At 38.2% G+C, this 20549-nt stretch overlaps 1 protein-coding gene and 1 long non-coding RNA gene across 2 annotated transcripts; both read left to right on the top strand.

Annotated features, from left to right (window-relative positions):
* Positions 1-531: 531 nt before the first annotated feature.
* LOC139132581 (fibropellin-1-like) lies at positions 532-11336 on the top strand. Its single transcript, XM_070698873.1, has 17 exons — positions 532-790; positions 1780-1897; positions 2881-2994; positions 3202-3315; positions 4182-4295; positions 4612-4725; positions 4938-5051; positions 5316-5429; positions 5707-5820; positions 6052-6165; positions 6725-6838; positions 7468-7581; positions 8118-8231; positions 9559-9642; positions 10011-10229; positions 10503-10715; positions 10845-11336. Exons 1-17 carry the CDS (start codon positions 731-733, stop codon positions 10853-10855), a joined length of 1959 nt encoding a protein of 652 aa, XP_070554974.1. The 5' UTR covers positions 532-730; the 3' UTR covers positions 10856-11336.
* Positions 11337-11771: 435 nt separating this feature from the next.
* On the top strand, positions 11772-20343 carry LOC139133649 (uncharacterized). The gene is made up of 4 exons (XR_011552629.1): positions 11772-12137; positions 15301-15423; positions 16673-16742; positions 18989-20343. It is a non-coding gene; the product is annotated as an uncharacterized lncRNA (long non-coding RNA).
* The last annotated feature ends 206 nt before the right edge of the window (positions 20344-20549 follow it).

Raw genomic sequence — 20549 nt, 5'->3', positions numbered from 1 at the left:
GATTTCATAGGCCTACACTACGAAATCGATAAAGTCATACGTTTCAGATTGGAGACAAGCTATGACAAAGCAAAAACTGAACATAGCAACGTCAATCGAGATACTAGAATTGTGATTACGTATGAAAGACAGCAAGTGAAGTGAAGCGCGCGCGCATTAATGAAATGCCGAAAAGTCACTTTAGAAACTTGTTTTCAAAGAAAGTCGACTACTTTAAAATGCAGGAACACACAGCACATATTCAAGTTAACTGTTGAGACCAAAGTCAATCTATGGAACATGCGAAGAGTTGACATAATGTGTTTGAACCTTACGTATCACCTATGCGAGCGAACAAACATTTCAGAATTTTTTTGCTGGTATCTTGCCAAATATATGAACACACCACCTTATTGTTTGTAAAGTTTTATCGATCCAAGTCTTGTTTGTTATGTTTACGAGATAAAGGACACAAACGCTTTTTTGCCAACGTTACTGCACGCACATGAGTCTATGAGGTAACGACCGTGAACAGGGACATCGTCTCGAATAATTTTTATTTCCATAGAAACATGTGCTGTAAACTTCTCTACAGGGGACTTTGCGCCAAGCAACCTGGTCTGATTTTACAAGCGATTAGTAAAAGGTCCGTTTTACTGTGCTTTACGGTATTCTGATTGGCATTTAAAACCGTACTTTCGCAACCACACTCGATAACTTGACTGGAATAGGAGAGGGTATAAGAGAGAAGATGAATAAGACTACAAGCGTTGAACGACTAGTCGTGGGAGGAAAATCCACAAATAGTGAGGTATGTGGGTCAAAGTTTTCTTTGGTCACTTTCCAATACTCAGTCTACAGCTGCAATCTTGCCAATATCTGATCAGGTGTATGCTCACATATCTCGTCAATCGAATTTTCGAAAATTTGCTGAAGCTATTAGGGAACTATTGTAGACATGCGAATGAAAAGACTTCAAACTTATTACGTTTTTTTCCAGACCAAAACAGAACATAATATGTGCCATAATGTGGGTTGTCTCCCATATCGGTTCGAAAAGAAACGATCGGTTGGTCGGGAAGCTTTCGGTCGTTGTGACCAAAAGAAAAGAAGTATTAAACCACGTTTCATTTTCACAGTGTAAAACAGTTTAGGGTTGAATGCATCAGATGCATGTGCAAAATAGGCTACCATTAGGAGATTTTATCACCCAAAGTTAGAGTGTAACAACATCATGAGCGCAACGAGCGTGTTCCTAACGTTATTAAAGTTTTATATATATATATATATATATATATATTAAGTATCTAAGCTATTGTACTGCAGGGTGTATTTTTTAGACAAAGAATAGAAAGTGCGTATTACAGTAGCTGAATCTAGTAAGTTAGTGTGTTACTTCTTCAAGGTCAAGGCCTACCAAGAGAGGCATCGGTTTTATTTAATTCATGTTTTGTTATTCGTAAAGCGCACATGACACAGTATGGTCAAAAAGATGCAAATTATATTCTCGGAAAGACAATCAGACCAAAAGAGAGATTATTATAAAATCTCGTCTACATGTACAGGACAGGTGCAACAGCGTTCATGCATTCTAATTATTACACCAATAGGTCTGTATGTATATTATAGGATTAGATAACAGTAACCATTGCTCGGTATACCGAGAAAAAATAAAGGCAACGCTGTCCCATGGATTTAGAGTGATAATGTAGGTTGAAATTAGGTGACCTCAACAAGTGTCAAGCCTATATGCATCTGCCATACCCGATGACGTACAGGATGTGACTTTCTGTTGTGCAGAGTAAGAAGCTGAAAGATAGTGTGCAACGACGGCGACGTGTAGTCGCTGTGACAATAGTGTGTGTCCTTGGTTTGTTGGTCTTCATCGGTGCTCTGACAGGAATCCTACTGACTAGAGGTAAGCACTAAAACTTCAAATTCTGTGTAGCCGTGCACAGGTGTATCGCCTTGGAATGTGCTACACACCTGTTTGTCTGTTCAACAAATAATGTGACATTATGATTGATGTAATATATGAGTGCAATAACTTGTATACCTACCGTGTTCTTGAGTTGACTAGATTCCAGTGAGCTGGTTTTGTTGTCATTGGCCGCATTTTGAAAACAAGTATGACCAAAGGACTGTACTTTGTGGTTTCCGCGTGAAGTATTCTGCAACAGCCTGTCCGAAAGTGGTTTACCAAACAGTTACGTGCAGAAATTTAAAAATGTTGTTGGCAGGCATCGCCATGGAACAATCGTCAGCACATTACAGAGATAGTTTTCATTAAAATGTGAACATCTTAAATACGGATAGTTTTCAATCGGATTCGAACCCACAACATACGGCATCAGTCGCCTAGCTGAGAGGCCCGAGACAGGACCAGTCGGCTAAATCTCCACTCCCAAAAAAGAGTGGTTCAATAGCCGGCTAAGTTGTTACATTTTTCTGACTGAGACCTTTCAACACGTTGTAGAGTTCGTGAAGCACTCACGCACGCATGCTCACTATCATACATCGCACATACACACTTTATCGAAGCGAAGAAACGAATTTCATCGCTTTAACTGGGCGAACGAAAATCCACTTTAACAAGAGACTATGAGTTACGGTTCTGAAGTTAGTTTACTCTCCGAATTTCACAGACGGAGAGCATTCAAAGCCAAACGCACTTACAGAACGGCAAAATAAACAAAAAACAAAACATGCAAGTGCGGTTGAAAGTCGGGTATTCAATATGCACGATGGCAACATATGCAGTCATATACTCATGCTTATATACTTTAATTTTAGATTTTCTGTATTTCTTTGCTAATGATTTCCCTAAAAAGCACCTTTAAACTCCGTGTACGAAATCAGCTAGGTTTCCTCGCAACAAATGGAAGTATTTTATTTTTTCAGACCCTGACGATTGTGCGTCTAATCCATGCCATAATGGTGGCACATGCGCAGATGGGTTTAAAGAATTTACATGCCAATGCAGTGAAGAGCATGCTGGTGAATACTGTGAATATTGTACGTATTAAAATTGTACTACCTTACTTTGGTATCAGTGTAAAGAATGTGACAGTGGTCTGTAGTATCAAAGAGATCAGAATTCGTCAACTTTCAGTGAAAGGGACAGTTTTTGAAACTTGTGTTTGATCTCTTTCGGACCCTCATGTCGACGTGGTCCATTTCCGTAGTTACGGGAACAATTGACGAAGTTTAATTTTTTCCCAGACATTGCCAGCTGTACCTCCAATCCATGTCGTCACGGAGGTACCTGTATTAACCAACCCAACCAATTCGTGTGCCAGTGCACGGAGGGATTTGCAGGAGAAACGTGCGAACAAGGTCAGTAGACAACTGTCAATTATGTATCAGACACAAATGCAATAAAGGGAAAGCAACTCAACACATCGTCCATATCTTGGTTGTTTGGGGTTTGTGTATGATAGTATGTATTGTAAGCGTATGTTATGTTTGGTTGATTTGTGTAAAGAACTGATTAGCCATGGCGAGACTTGGAGAGACTATATAACACTGCGATCCTTTGACGAAAACAGCGTTTTCTTCATCAGTCGCTTAAAATTTATCTTCAGTCTGTAAATAAATCGTATAGAATGATTGATTGATTGTATGTGTTACCATGTTGTTCCACTGAAATTTGTTCTTCGAGTAGGGAAGCTAGAACGTCTCTGTTTTGGCCCGATGGTGATTGCGTATGCTCATGTAATTCGTAGTTGCGTTTGTGAAGTCTGGCGTTTATAAGTGTAAAGCTTACATTTCTGTTTCTCTTGTATGCAATTACTGGTTGCTTTTGAAGCAGAATTTAGATCGTTTCAGACATGATGTTCTCAGACAGCTACAAATCGTCAAGGTAACCTGGTAGCATTTATCACATTTGCACAAGGACACAGTCATTGTCAAGTATCAAAACTATGGTGTACGGGTACTACGCTTTCATTTCTAACAGTACCGACCGATAGCTAGCCGTCCACTTTGAGTAGCAAATGCTCAATAAATTTGGTCCAGCGACATTTCTGACAGACCTCAATGAAACTTCGTCAAAAAATTGGAATGTTTGGTGCATGCTAAATTGCGTTATGATTCGATACCAGCTACATGTAAGAAGGCTATGGTAATCTAGTTATTAAGGACGGAAGGCGTACGTGTAGTTTGCAAATTCGGCAAAATATCTTTAACAATTATCGTTTCAGATGTGGACGAGTGTTTGTTAAATATTTGCCAACACAATGCCACCTGTGATAATTACTTTGGCGGCTATACGTGCAATTGTACAGTTGGTTTCGAAGGAATAAATTGTCATATAAGTAAGTGAAATTACTCTCTCTCTCTCTCTCTCTCTCTCTCTCTCTCTCTCTCTCTCTCTCTCTCTCTCTCTCTCTCTCTCTCTCAAACTCTCTCAAACTCTCTCAAACGCTCTCAAACTGTCAAACTCTCTCAAACTCTCAAGCTCCAAAACTCTCAAACTCTCTCTCTCAAACTCTCTCAAACTTTGAAATATCAGCTCGAGTTTTTTATATGTAACGAGTAGAATTTGCCAGAGACACAACTGAGAGTTCCATGAATGCAAAATATTATGTGATTGTATGATTCGGAGTTGCTTTTTGTTTCCCTGACAACCAGACATCGACGACTGTAACCACACATTGTGTCAAAATACTGGGACTTGTGTTGATGGGATCAATGAATACACATGCGACTGTCCAATTGGTACGGAAGGATTCCACTGTGAGACAAGTAAGTGGGCCCAGTCCATACCTGTAGATTTTGAACTTATTCACTATGGTGTTTCGTGATATGATTAAATGTATGTCATTTCCCTATCATGTCCGGCATGCTCAAGGTTGTTATTTAGATTTAACGGAACTTACTTCTTAAGAAGTTTCATTTACATCAAATACTTCAAAACATAGAGATTGACCATGACCTGTTTTCGAGGTTACTTGCAGATATAGATGAATGTTTGTCTGAGCCCTGTGAAAACAATTCAACATGTGTTGACTACATCAGTAGATACGCCTGCATTTGCACCCTTGGATTCGAAGGCACAAATTGTGAAACGGGTAAGTTGATGAGAGAGAGAGAGAGAGAGAGAGAGAGAGAGAGAGAGAGAGAGAGAGAGAGAGAAGAGAGAGAGAGATGAACGAAGATAGCTCAGAAAAAAATGAACATTCTGTTCTGTCCTCATATGATATTGCTGACACAATAGGTAAAGATTAAGAATAACATTTGTGTTCTCGCAAAGACTGAATTTCGTTATTAAATTTTTGCCGTTTCATTCACAAACTCAGCAGTTTAATTTTTTTTCTAATTGTTCCGGCTGCTAGATATCGATGACTGTGAGCATTCGCCATGTCTAAACACTGGTAGATGTATCGATGGAATCAACAACTACACATGTGACTGTCCTCTTGGTACACTTGGATTTCACTGCGAGATAAGTAAGTGTGCTCGAGACAAACGTAGTTCACAGAAATGTTTCATTTCCCCAAGAGCCCAACCTGCCGCAAATTCGTTAAATCAAATGTTCTATTTTGACGTGAGATAAAAATAATCAACAGTAAACAAATTAAGTCATAAAACTGTTCCCAGTGAAGGGTGCGTCTTGTCTTCATATTCTGAATCTTACATAATATGCATATTACATGTATGGAAGTAAAATTGATATCCCATGTAATGAAGTAGTCAATTTCTCAATCTGTGCTTATCTCTCTACAGATATTGATGAGTGTCTGTCAAGTCCTTGCCAGCACAATTCGACCTGTCTTGATGACGTCAACAAATATGTGTGTGACTGTACACTCGGATTCGACGGAACGCATTGTGAAATAAGTAAGTTATAAGCTGTGCGACTTAATATAAACCTCTGCAAGAATGTTCTAAAACGAACATTTTGGAAAAGCAATGAAATAGTATTCAAATTGTGGAATCACACGTACTTTCAATGAAAGAGAAAAAAACCAACACATTGATCAAGTTTGAGGGTTTTTCGGTGCAGAATTTATCAGTTTAAAACATATTGATTGATATGTTCATTCGTTTGTTTGTTTCCCTGACAACCAGACATCGACGACTGTAACCACACATTGTGTCAAAATACTGGGACTTGTGTTGATGGGATCAATGAATACACATGCTATTGTCCAGTTGGTACGGAGGGATTCCACTGTGAGATAAGTAAGTAGACCAATTACAAATTTATTACATTTTGAACACTTACTTTGTACTGTACGAATACGGTACCATGAAATGGGAAGCATTATAGCTCCTCTATTGTTAGTTTCGTCAGCTCTTTGACGTAGCTGATAAGATTTACTTCTCCGACACACAAGGACACGTATACCTTCCTATAAATAAGAGGGATTAAGCTATGAACTTTCACAGGACCTTGTGCATGTTTAAATTAAAGTGTCACATCACCTTGGATCTGGAATTGAACTGTCGTTTCGATTGACAAACGGGAAAATACTCATGGGGAACGTACAACAATATACATCGGACCCCTTAGGTGCCTTGAAACTTGTCAAACGTTGTTAGCATCCTCCGTCCTAATCTAATGTGAGAGTGTATTTACATCTGAAGCGCACCTCTTACTTTAGACTACAAATTTCGTTTTGTATCGTAACGTATCGTATCGCATCGCATCGAAATTACTTAGGCGTATGGCTGTAACCTATTTAAATTTCACGTTCAACGGATCTATTTTGGAGAAATACGATGTCAACTACTTTTGCAGATTTAGATGAATGTTTGTCGCACCCGTGCCAGCACAATGCCACCTGTACGGATCAAATCAACGACTACCATTGCAACTGTGCTATTGGTTTTGAAGGAAAGGATTGTGAAACAAGTAAGTTGCATGGTTTAGAGCTGTACAAATATTGCTAATAAGTCCATTTGCTTATACGAATATTATCACTACATAAATACACTAGATGTGTCGTTTATGCTCAGGTGAGGTTTTCAAACAATAAAGGACTGAGAAACAATTATAATCCTATGAGATGATAGAAATAGTGCACAGGAAGTCAAGCTGTTTTTCATAAAGAATTTATCGTTGAACTTACATATAAGATGCCGAAGAAAATCGCATTTTAAAGGGAGGCAGTCGTCGGAACTGCATGTGTGCGACTTGCTTAAATTTTATGATATCTATTACGAGATCTCTTGTAAACAAACATGTTTTAACTTCATCAATCGCCAACGTACCCTAGATCACGCTAGATATACAGTGTTTACATCAGTCGTAGGGGTCCCTGGCAACCTTTGAGACAAGTTTTGACGACTGCCCCCCTTTAAGTATAATTGTCATTATAAAATAGTCTCAGTAAAACAATTAATAGGCACAGTTAACGTTAATTGAAATTTTCGTGACTCAAATGAACATTAACGTAAGCTTCTGGTTACTCTTAACATTTCTTTCTCTCTCTCTCTCTCTCTCTCTCTCTCTCTCTCTCTCTCTCTCTCTCTCTCTCTCAGATATCGATGACTGTAATCACACGCTTTGTCAAAACACAGGCATTTGTGTTGACCTGATTAATGACTACGAGTGCGATTGTCCAAATGGTACACTTGGTTTCCACTGTGAGATTAGTGAGTACCTGTCAGTGCAATTTGTCACTGATGGAACTCTTGATCAAATGTTTGGAAATATTCTTTTGTGCAAGATTTTATCAACTAAAATCCTGCTATTTTGCGCCTAAGGTGCCGTTCCTCTATGATTTCATACAGACAATCTTAATGATACTTCAAAAATCTTAAGCGTTCTATATATAGTAGATTTGATCTTACAGTTAAATTTATCAATTCGCTCCAAACGTGTATTGTATCAATCAAATCGTAGTGCAATTATCTTTTTCTTCTTTTATCATTGCACAAATTAATTTGTGTTGTGGTCGGTCATGCCTCCGTTTATCAACACAAACAGAGCAGACCATACGAATTGAAAGAATGTCCTATAGTACAAGTCTAGCAAATAATAACCGACAACGAATGACGGTCCTCAGGCTGACAAAGACAGATCAGCATATCAGGAAAAATTTTCACCGGGCACTTTTGCACGTTAAACTCGCTCTGACAGTCCACAGACAATCTCCAAAATTGTCATTTATTTTGCATTGGTGACGCAGATCTAGATGACTGTAATCACACCCTGTGTCAAAATACTGGGAAATGTGTGGACGGGATCAACAACTACACATGTGACTGTCCTGTTGGGACCTTTGGATTTCACTGTGAGATAGGTAAGTTATCTATAACAAATTATCATGTGACTTTGTAGATTATTGTGTGCTCAAAACAGTGCATGTCACATCTGTACCTGTAACTGAAAGTTCTAAAGTTATTAGTTACAATGGCGACTAACCAAGAGATTAAGTACGCATACAAAGCGTAAGAATGAACAGCTGGGTTTTCAATAATAATAGTATTGGGTTCTTATATAGCGCACATATCCACAAGTACATGTGATCAAGGCGCAATACATTATTCCGGTCAAGATTTGTGAAAATTATGGCGTATCTAAACCCCTCTTTAATCACATGACCGTGGAAAATACTGATACACAGAAGGAAATATTAATAATTAATGTCCGACAATGTGTTCAAGACTCTCATGTTTACCTGTACATTTTACTTCACCTTTTAATAAATGATTAACCACCATATCACAGGGGCCAGATGAAAGTCCCCTGGGGTGGGGAGGAGGGTTTTTTGTGCAACGGTTTACCTTATTTTATTTTATTAATTTTGACTGTGATATTTCAAATAAAGCTTTCGACTCCAAACTGTCTGACTGTGTTTTTCGATACCTACAATTCCTTATCTCCTCTTCAACCAGTGCACATACCACTCTAATTGCTGCGCAAACATTGCCAACTTGTTAATGACTGAGCGTATCAGCGGATTAGCTTATTAAGTCAACACCACAGCCGTCCCACACGGACGGCTGTGGTGTTGACTCAATCACTTAATCCGCTGATACCGACAGCGGATTAACAAGCTGGCAATGTTTTCAGAGCAATTACAGTGGTGTATACACAAGTTGGAGAGGAGATAAGGACTTGTCGGTAATATATAAAGCAGTCAGACGATGTGGAGTCGAAATCTTCATTTGAAATACCACAGTCAAAATTAATAAAATTATTTGTAGTAATAAAGAAAGCAGTCATGCGGTTTGGATTTGAACTTTATTTGAAATATCACAGTCAAAATTAATAAAATTAATAAAATAAAATTAATAAAATAAAATAAGGTAAACCGTTGCACAAAAACCCTCCTCCCCACCCTAGGGGACTTTCATCTGGCCCCTGTGGCCATATCAGACGAAAAATGTTAAGAGCTTATTACGCAATATCGTGTAGTGATTTGGTCACCAAAACTGTTCGTCCAATTACCACAATTGTTTATTCATCAAGTATATGCCATACTGCGGACAGAAATCAAATGAGATTAGCCTCTGACAATTCTCTCTCGATATTCGATATGCATATTTATGGATTAGTACGAGCGGGTTCCTATCAGATGGCATAACTACAGATTTCACTCGGTTTTGTCAAATCATGAATTACAGATATTGACGACTGTCTAAACGATCCTTGCTATGGAGGGTTATGTACCGACGGACTCAACTCGTTCTCCTGTGACTGTGATGTCGGTAGGTAAAAGTTACCTGTCGCAGAAAATAGCGAAATATAAATTGAAACTTTTAGGAAAAAGTACCCGGCACATACATGAGCAAAATCTTAAGGTCAAATGTCTTTTAATGATTTAAAATATGTGAATTTTAAAGCAGGCTGCAGATTCTTGACAAAATGGAAAATGTATATACTTAGTAATAATTTCGTTTTGTCGATTAACGTGACAAAATTGTGTATTTGCATAGATGTCCTTTTTAATCAGGTAAAATATATCGTTCTGTGACAATTCCAAGACAAGTGCAACTTTCTAACTCTGCTGTACTTGGCATGACAGAGAAACAAGAATTGTTGATCTGTAAAATTTGGACGCTCTCGTCCTGCGTAGGTGTAACCAACGTAATAAACGTTGCCTTGTCGAAACCAGCTACACAAAGTAGTTCAACGTCCAACGCATGGAGGGCTGTCGACGGCAACACCAACCCGAATTACTACGCTTCCAGTTGCACCATGTCTAGTTATCAGTACGAGCCATGGTGGAGGGTTGACCTTGGCCAGATGCATTGCATTTGGAAGATAAACATTACCAACAGACAAGACTGCTGTTGTAGGTGACGCTTTTTCGTTTCATTTACTTGACATACCCAATTAAGTATTTCTGTGCTGTCGAATACTTCACTTTGTATGTATAGACGAAATGCTCTCGGGTGTCCCTGGAAAACAAAATATTGCTCACAATGCTACGAAACATTGAAAAATGACGACAAGAGACGATTTATAGATAAACTATAATTTGCATTGCATTTTACTCAAGAACAGGGAATGCTTTGCCCGACAACGTTGATGTGTTGCTGTTGAATACCTTTACTTTTTGTTTCAGCGACAAGACTTCAGAATGCCGTCGTGTTAATTGGCGACACGGCTTCATCGTCTGGAGCAACTCAGTGTGGTCCGACCGTTGATGCAAATATGGCGGCAAAAGAGACCCTAGAATTTGTCTGTGGACCGGGAAACACCGGAAGATATGTCACTGTGAAAATTATCAACACGATGCAGTTTCTCAGTCTGTGTGAAGTGCAGGTTTATGCACCTGGTATGTGAATTCAGTGTTTACATTCTTAGGAAGCACGTTATTTCACCGATACTTTCCAATCTGCCGTACCAATGAGATTTTCGATATGCTACGCCAACTTGACTTGACATATTGTTTTGCTTTTTTCAGACCCAGCGTAGATGTCAGAGCTGAGAAAACACTTCGGATGACATAATCGAAGCAAAACTACTACAGCAACTTTTTTTCCTTCAAATTTGTTGGGTTCAGTTGTGCAGCTTTTCCCTTTTACTGTTATTTCAAAACCCGGAATAATGAATTGTTTGTATAATCTTGGTCTTAATTACGGTTATGTTCATCACACCATGAGTGTTGTTATTCTTCATTATAGAGTAATTATCAGCGACGTAGATGAATCAAATAGGGAAATTGCTGGGTGGGTTGTCATCCTTTAATTAGATTGTGAAGGTTTTACGAAGTATGAATATTACTAAATGATGTGGAAAGTTTATGATATTACAGTCTTTAAAGACTTCCAAAGATAGATCACACCTCGGTGACAGATATTCGGACTCTCAAATTTTTACAATTCTTTTCTGATCTACCATTATTGTGGGGCTCATTTTAAAGTTCTTAGGGTGTGAAAAATTTTCATGGTATTAGTTTTTCGCAGATCGATTTTTTTCTCCATAGAATTAACACAGGGATAGCGACCGTTTTAAAATTTAAAGGTTTGGTACTTTGTTTCTCTAGTTCCAAACTTGCAGGGTGATCCCTGCTTTTTGGTTTTCAAAAAGAAAATGGTTGAGAGTTACATCAAGGAAAGCTGAGCAAAGCTTTAAGTCGTCCTCTTTCGAGGCAAATACTACCTTAAATGACTGAATGTTTGGTAAGTTTGAGCAGAAGGTTTGAACCTTCTGTTTCGAAGCTCATATTACTTTAAGTATATAAACGTTAAGAAATCTATGCCTTGATGGTGATGAGTTTATCGCATGTTATTTGTACTATCAAGAGCAATTGTAATATAAAAATGCTATACCTACTCCTTTTTACTGTATATCTAAGTACGCAATTGTTATTATGTTGTTCAATTATTGCATGATTCGAGGCACGATTCATTTATGCAAATGAGATTTTGGGTAGCGAAGGGTAGCGGAGGTAGCGGACCATAATTTCAAAGTTTCATCTATTTTCATCTACTTAGCAATTGTTTAAAAATATAGTAATTGCTAAATGTCAAACAATTACACCAAACTAGCAACTTTGAACGTGTCAATCAAGCGCAACACGGCACGCACTACATTCTGAGCTCGTATGGTTATGTCTGCCATGTGTGAGTAACTAGTGCAAACAACTTCAGCCAGCGGGATCGACTGTACAGCCACGGTCCCGGAGAGACGTGGTACATCTACCGAACACTAACTACGTTCCTGGTTTTCGTTCAAGTTAGAGAAGGATATAGTGGTAAGTGCCCACTGCTTTGTATTCCTATATGACACTATGCGGCTGTTATGAAGCTATAACCTTTCCCCATTTTTGTCGCGGGTGGACTTGTGAGCTGCAGCGGCTTCTACAAGTCACTCGACCCTAGGCCCCTGACCGTCTCGACCACTTCGGTATGAATGAAACTTGTATCATTATCATCTCGAAATTATGTCCTCAGAGTTGTCGATGCTAATAGCACTTTGAAAGACTTTAGTTGAATCTTGTAACGTCAGGAACGCACCTGAATGGGCTCGACAGATACATTGCGGTGGGACGCCGGGAACACACAGCACGGTATTCAGGGCACAGTGTATGGTTAACACAGCGGCCGCCGTTGTGCATACCACGGCGGCCGCTATGTAATTCTTGATGCAGGGCCAGGCAGGGCCGAATAAAAAAGAGGTCGGCCAGTTGCGAGTTCGGCCATTAGGAGTATGGTTATATGATGAGACTACAGTGTTCTTCTATTTTCTAGGTCTCGCTAAAATTATAATGTGAAAGCGATGTCAATGTCATTCAAGAGCGCGATGTTTGCAACTTCCTTCCCATGGAGGTTACCTCGCTTCAACGCTAACTACAGGATGAAAATCGGCTGCGCAGTGTATGTGGTACATCGTGTTTTGCTTTCCATTAAAAAAACTTAAAACCTACGATTTACTACCATAAAAACCATAGCATAAAACGTTATTCATCCAACGATCAACGATTAAGTCATTGTTACTGCTTGCTGCGAAAACGAGCCCTGCCAGTCCTTGGCATGTTCTTTTGGAATGACCAAGCTACCCGAGTGGCAAAGGCTACGGATTCGCAGCAATGTTTAACTGCCAATTTGTACCTTTCGATCGTACGCCCTACCCGCGATCTGCTGAAAGGCTGAGGGCCACCAATGTGTTTGTCAGAGTGGAACGTCTTTTCGTTGTTTACTGAATGTTCAACAAAATAACATCATAACATCACTTTTGAATGTGAAGAGAAAATGTACCCAATCATATAAATGTAAGTGGCCGACCTCTCCCACTGGCCGAGTTGGTCGGCGCGGGCACTGGCCGAGCTCGCAACTGGCAGACGGCCGGTCGCAGTCCTAGCCCAGCGTACGACGCTGTTTGTTCCCGGCCTAATACGGCCTCCCCGGTCCGTATAACTCTGGGGACACACAGCATTGTACACAGGGCTAGGGCCGGGTCTATCAAAGTCACCAAACTCTACGAACAGCTGTCTGCGCGCTGCGCTTGGTCGTAAAAGTGTCTGAGCTCTGCATTTGTGTATCGAAACAGCTAAATTGTTTATTCAGAAGCCAATTTTCCCAGGAAAGATGCATGATATATTCAGTAAAACGTCATGAAACAAGAAAGATATGACAAGGTAGAGGTGAACACAATTAGCGACAAGAGAGTGTTGGGGTCGAAACGGACAGGTGTCGAGGTGACTTACTCCGAGCCCGGGACTCAGTCCTACTGCAGCTAACAGTATGAGCTCTGCCAGTGTCTCCAAAAATCTCTAATCTTTCAGTGGAAGCGCAAACCGTGCGCGTCTGGGCCATGTCAAACATGTGCTTCCAATGGAAATCTGGAGATATTTTGAGACAGAGCTCACTCTTCTTTTGTTCAGTTGTCCCTTGGTCCTTCGCTATGATCCTTCGTTCAGCCCTTTCCCAGTGAATGTAAGCCTTTACCATTGGCGTCACATTACCTACATGTGCATTCAAATCCAGCTTAGAATACCTTGGCCAGTCCAAACATTCAATAATTGTTGTATCTTAAGGAATGCTCTTTCCCCTATATATTTCCTCTTTGTCTACATATATTTGAAGTTTTTCTATGGGCGTGGGGTGAAAGAGATTTTATTATATTATATCATCAAGTGAAGTAAGAATACTTAGATTATGTGTTAATATTATAGTGTTCTTGGGAGTTTGAAACTAAGTCTTGGCTTATAAATATTAAGTTCACGAGCATATCCTTTGGGAAAAATTAATCAGAAAGTCAGCAATGCTGAAGGGGTAAGCCTTATTTATGTTTCACATTCCATAATCATGTACCAAGTTCCCATGTCTTATGGTTTACGATTCACTCAGAATTTAATTCAGATGCGTGTCTGACTTTGCTGAGAATAAATCTACATGGAAGCATGAACAATCTTTATTTCCTGGCATGCTGTACTATCAATACATTTTCAAGATTTCAGTGTGTTAACGCTCATGGCATGTTTCAATTCCCAATAACAATCAAAAGCTATGTTTCTTGTACCAAACTAAACTAAGGGAGACTTCAGTGATTATGAGCAATGGGTCGGGGGTTGATTGGTATGCATGAGATTCAAGGAGACACTCCGATCCTTTTTTTCTCAAATTCTGCCCTCCCCAAAGCTTGTATTCACAAATCAAATGAAACCGTTCACTTCTTAACATCAAGATGGCAAATTCTCTGACATATTGGGGAAAAGCAATTCTGTTTACATAGAGTAATATAATAAATCTTGCAAATTGCAACATCAATGGTCTCCACGATTGGATTGAAAATTGTGCTGCCTCATTTCCATATTTTAGCATAAAAATATTAGCATACTATTTGCATAAAATTTAAGTACCTGTCACAACTTTCGTCAATATGTCACTCTACACAGTAGACATGATGATCACATGATAAATACACTCTCAAAAAGCAATCGAGAATACTACATGGAACTTCACTGTGTATCAAGTGAAGTTACATGTAGCATAAAACCGGTCAGTTTTCTAGAAAAAAATGTCCTTTGAAGTTGAAACACTTCGTAAGAGTATTGACAATGATAAATACTGAAAGGTTTAAAAATACAGAGTTGAAAGAAGAGTCACATCCCAAAGTGGCCTTACATGTCTTATACAGTATTTTGTTACATGTTTTGTAAGTGGGTAATTCCAGCACTCTGCCACATTTAATGGGCCTGTGGAGAACTGTGATTATAAAATACAATTTTATACCTTTTAATGGGGTCCAGTAGCTAAATTAGTGACAGAAGTTGCAGTTTAGGGCTTCATCAACTTGATTTATTTTGAATCATGGGGGGAAAAGTGCCAAGGTTGTAGAAGTGGTGATAAAGACTTAGAGTCACAAGCTTTCATTTTGAACTCACTTCGGTGTGCATGTGATTTGTTCTTTTAAAGCTATAAGAGTTGGGTGAAGATGTTGTCATGGATACCTGTCCTAGGACACTGCCATTGATCCCAGTCCTGAGGTCGCTGTCATGAATTTCTGTCCCAAGGATGTTGATCATAAAACTGATTATTGTAAGTTATGAATAATTTTCCTAATGCAGTATAAATATATGCCAGATAGACTTAGATGGTATCATGCACCTAGAAGTCATGTTATCATGGTACAAATACTGGGCAACAGTATGTGTGCACATATAGGAATAAATATGACCATTTTATGCATTTGTTGTTGTTACTTCCTTGTTTTGTCGTAGTTGAGCAAAGGCACTTCTGCAGTTGTGGACTCAAATAACCATTGGCTCATTTGCATATCAACCAATCCGATCACTTCAAAGAAAGATAAACAAGATGTCATCAAAATCAAACACTCACATGATGAACTACATGTATACTATACATAAATTTCATTCCAAAGTATCACTTTGTTTGCTTTTCAATCTTTTAGGCCAAAAATGAAGTTGGTTTCTCATCATCAATTTATTAATATAGACCAACTGCATCAACCCCCTCCTAAAATATCAGGGGCTACGTGCCATATACATGTACCTGAAACTATCAATTGCCAAGAAAAATTGCAAACATGATAGCGTGTGCATGTTTGGTAAATAAACTTTTTCCCGGTGCCTGGGATTCATCAACTGTCTCAGAATGCTGCACATGCTCTTGTTCTTGCATCTTGCAAATTTCTTGAGGGCATGGTGCTCACAGAACATGAAATTGATAGACTGGAAGATCAGGCTTCATTAAAGTCTAGAGTGTTTTAACTGAAGGATATTTGGCATTGTAAGTAGATCAAGTCTCCCGTTCAGTCATTTGAAAATATGAGAATGAAAGTTACTTTGTTTTTAAAAGCTTCTCATTTTTAGCCTTCTTTTTCCTCTATCATGATTTGGGAATATTCTCCTTGTTAATTGTTTTTTTACCTAAAAGGTAGTAAAACTTGTGAAGCAAAACATGTCCCATACATTGCATTTTAACATAGACTTGAAGATTTGAAGGTCCCTGAAGACAGAGATACTGTACACATGATTTTTCAGACTAAAGCTGTTACAACATATAAAGCCAAGTGGTTGAAAATACATATAGTTATGGCTCAATAATGCTTTTTACTGACTCTGCAGGTGGGAAAGTGATACTGTCTGGCAGGTGTTCCCAAGTCATGATTGAGTAGTGCTCATAAGTTATCTCTTCTTCTGCAATGTCAAATACAGACATTCTGCATTTCTAAGATGGATATTGAGTTACATGACTGCAGGTAAAAATATTTAGTTTTGCTAAATGATTTATACATGGTGTATGCTATTTTTTGCTTTGCTTCAAGGGAAAAGATGCAAAGGAAAAGAAAGCACCATGTTCTTCTGAAAATGGGAAAGAGAAGCCATATAAAACTGGTCAGTGAATTGTTAATGATATACTGACGCCTTGCCAGTGTACTGAGTGGTTGTAAGGACAACACAGTACATGTACATGTGTTTGCCTGTTAAGTTGTGAGTTACCTGAAATTAAATAATTTCCTTTAATTCTTAAGTTAAGGGGAAATTATTTTGGCAACTTGCAGTCATTAGGGCCTACAGCCAGTCAGTATGTTTCTAGATATAGACCTCATTTATGCACACTAGAGGGACACAGTACAATAAATTACCCACAATACTCTTTGATTTGTATCCTTGAAGGTAACTTTTCTAAAAACTTTTTCAGTTCTGCATGTAAGTACTAGTGTGCAGCATCAGAATAATTTTTAAATGATATCTAGTAAAAGTATGTTTAGATATTTCAGTGAAATTTTGAAAATAACCACTAACAACCATAAATGTCACATTCTGCGGGTACTACAAATGCCATACTTTTTAGGTAGCAAGTTATGACAAACTGAAGGAGTCATTCTCTCAGAAATCTTAGCATGCAAACTTCTTTTGTCATTTTCATTGCAAAAAATCAATATCCTTTTGTTTCATAAAACAGGTGCAACTAGTCTCCCTACTTTCCATCACATTATTCTGTATGGCTGAGGACAATCTCTGGCAAATTTCACAAAAATGCTATCTCCTCTCTCAATTATGCATAATTTTCCAAATTATTTAAAATGAGAATTGAGAAGAATGGTGTGCATAAAAGTACGTTTTCAAAATTTTGATAGATAGTCTGTGAATTTGTCTACACATGGGAGACATAGTAGACTTCACTCAAGTATCTCCGAGGATACAAATCGCAATGAATTATGGGAAATCTACAGTTCTGTGAGGGATGAATGATCATCGATAGGGTTTCTTTGTTCCTCTCGCTCATGGCAGCTTGGATGTGGCACTGACGTTGAAGTAATGATGATATTAAACTCTGGAATTTTATTCTCCTTCCCAAGTTTTCTGCAGTAATACCTCTTCTTGACCTTTATCCTGTCCTTTCTTCCCTTTTTAAGTGAGGTATAAACTGCTTTTGTGAAAAGATCTCCACCATCTCTGAGTCTGATCCTGTCACATCCGAGTTCCATTAGATATGTGTATAAATACATGTAGGTTGCATATATTCATATTATCAAAACCAGATTCTGTGGTATCCAGGGAAATTCAGTGAAACCATTTTTATATTGACCATTTTTCAAAACAAACTATACAATCCTAGTTGACTGCAACCTATCTATTCAGAACAACTCTCAGACACTGTGTTTGATGTTCCCTCAGAACAGTAGCTGTAAGTTTTGATGATTTTATTATTAATTTTGTTCTCAATTGTACCAACTGTACTGTCTTCTTCTGTTGCGAAAAGCACGTTGCATGTCCAGTGTTCAACTTGTGAAGACAGCATACATCATATATTAAATTGTGATTGTTAGCAAATTAATTTTGGTCCACACCGAAATTCACAGTGCACTTTGATGAGGTGAAAACTTGACATTTCAAGGGAGAAGAAAAGATAGTTAAGTTGGTACAAAAACAAAATATTTTTTTTTAATCAGAAAAGTAACAGGTGTATTGTACTGTTTTAAACTTAAATTAGACTGTCTAATGATGTGTGTTTTTGTGATGTCTATACAAATGTGTAGTTTATGTATTACAGCTAATCAAACCAGTCTCAAAGTGGCCTTTCAGTAGGATGTAGTGGATGCTAAATGTAGCTTTTATCTATACTGTATTGCATTATTCAAGTTAAATTCCATAGAAACTATGTCAGTTAAGCAAGTGATCTCCCTCCATTCAACCCCAGTGCTTCAAAATCAGAGACAGTACCACAGACTGCTTTGCTTTAACAAGGTATATCTGTGTGATTGTTTGCTTTGAATGGGATCTTTAAAACTGGTTCCTTTGTAAGAGTCATGCCATGGATTTTACTTGGGAGGGCTTAGGAAGGAATTATCATGGGTTAGATAGAATATTAGACAATGTGAGGGGCTAATACTCAAGTGTAGGCTATCATTGAACAACACTAATTTTGATGCATGGCAGTATCTTGAATCCATATAAATCTTTCTACCAGGCTCCATAGACAAACCATAGAAATAAATACCACCTGGGAGAAAGAGGATGAAACAAACTGACATCCTGAGCATGTAATAAAGAGTTTAAAACAATGATCAAAGTTCAGTGTCCTCATGTCTCTAATTTTTAAATTGTTCAATTTCTCATTTCTTACCTTTCCATAGGAAGGAAGCATGCTACATTCATGGATGAAAAGTACCACTGACTGAGGCTGCGGAAGAAGCCATTGACAGGCATTTTTGTCACAGTAACAAAGTCTGAAGCTGAAAATTACCTAGTACAGGGAAAAGTTTTGTACAACAGGGACTGGAAATAACTGAAATGGCATGTTAAAAGCTGAACCATAGCATTAGGAAAGCAAACATTTACAGGAGACTACAATTTCACATAGACTACTCCCAGGCAATGCAAATGCAGGATCATATTAATTATCACACTGGTATGATTAGTCCAACCCCATGTGGACTGCATCTTCATATAAATGATACATACATGTACAAAGGAGTAAAATTGATATGATGATGTAATTCTCACAAACTTAAATAGCTTTTTAATCCTAGACACAAGGACAATGTATTTGAGCATACATATATGCAATGTTACTTTCTTTCTGATATTATCAAAATTTGCCAGCCATTATTATTTTTATGTCTGGAAATATTACTTTGGCAGGTGTGAACTGAGGAAAGTGCACCATGACCCACGTATGTCCAGAAATTTTCTTCAAATGTGATAAGATCTGAAATGTCAATGTGATGGCCTGCTATCAGTTTCACTTTTTATCATGCAAAGGGCAATACAGAAAAACAGCAACTTGTTGGTGATTTTGAGTCTTCTCACTGAATTGCAAGCACAAACATTGTGAATTTCAAATAAGATTTCATTCAAACATATTTCTTTTTATCACATGCAAGAGGTCTCTATATATTTCAATTAAAGTACCTATTTACCAATTTGAACTGTATCATCTTTTGTGAGTTCTTTTTCAGGGGGTGTCATAATGTTAGTTGCATTATGGGTGAACAAGTTCAACATCACCTTAGAGTTTGACGATGTTGAGTATTGTGACTTTTGATGGAAAAATGCCTTTACAGATATTTTCTTTGCATGTGTGTTTCATCTTTCATGTAGTGAGAATCGAGAATCAGTGCTATACAATATCTTCCTTTCACACTAATTTTGCTCCTGAAGCACAACACTTCTTACAGACTGCTTCATAAGTGAGATTTTAGCCTGCTGTCAATGACACAGAGCTTTATTCAGATAAGTGGATTGTCCTCAGTCCTCCATCCTCTGTGTTCCATCAACATTCATCTTCTTTTCAGGAACTGCTAGTTCAGTTGCAGGTTCTTAAGGATAACTGAAGTTCAAATTTTGCATATTTGTATTTTCCAGCAATTTCGTTGGTTTTTTGTCAAAAAATCTTCGCCTCTGAAATCATTTGTTCTATTGGTCTGAAATTTGGTATGTGGTTTGCTAGAGGTAACAAGTTTGTTCGAACAATTGTGGAATTTGTAAGTCTGGGACATTCCCATTTTTGATCAAAAAATCTCTAAAAAGAGTTTGTTGCACAAGTTTGAAATTTGATGTGCAGGTTGCTAGGGGTGACATGTCAGGTTTGTCAAATTGCAGTGATTTTGCATATTTTTATTTTGGGTCGGTTTTTCCTGTTTTTGGTCAAAAAATCTTCGCTGACTACCAACTTTGAGCCAAAGGGATTTTTGA

Source organism: Ptychodera flava, chromosome 5 (genome assembly GCF_041260155.1).
Source record: "Ptychodera flava strain L36383 chromosome 5, AS_Pfla_20210202, whole genome shotgun sequence".
Taxonomy (NCBI): Eukaryota; Metazoa; Hemichordata; class Enteropneusta; family Ptychoderidae; genus Ptychodera; species Ptychodera flava.
The sequence above is the reverse complement of the archived record's forward strand: the minus strand, read 5'-3'. Positions and strand labels throughout refer to the sequence as shown.

Bases quoted from the DNA above. Each gene is read 5' to 3' on its own strand.
- LOC139132581 (XM_070698873.1), top strand. From the start codon at position 731: ATGAATAAGACTACAAGCGTTGAACGACTAGTCGTGGGAGGAAAATCC. The intron at 3,316-4,181 runs GTCAGTAGACAA...TTATCGTTTCAG, and splicing joins AGGAGAAACGTGCGAACAAG to ATGTGGACGAGTGTTTGTTA. The intron at 6,839-7,467 runs GTAAGTTGCATG...TCTCTCTCTCAG, and splicing joins AGGAAAGGATTGTGAAACAA to ATATCGATGACTGTAATCAC.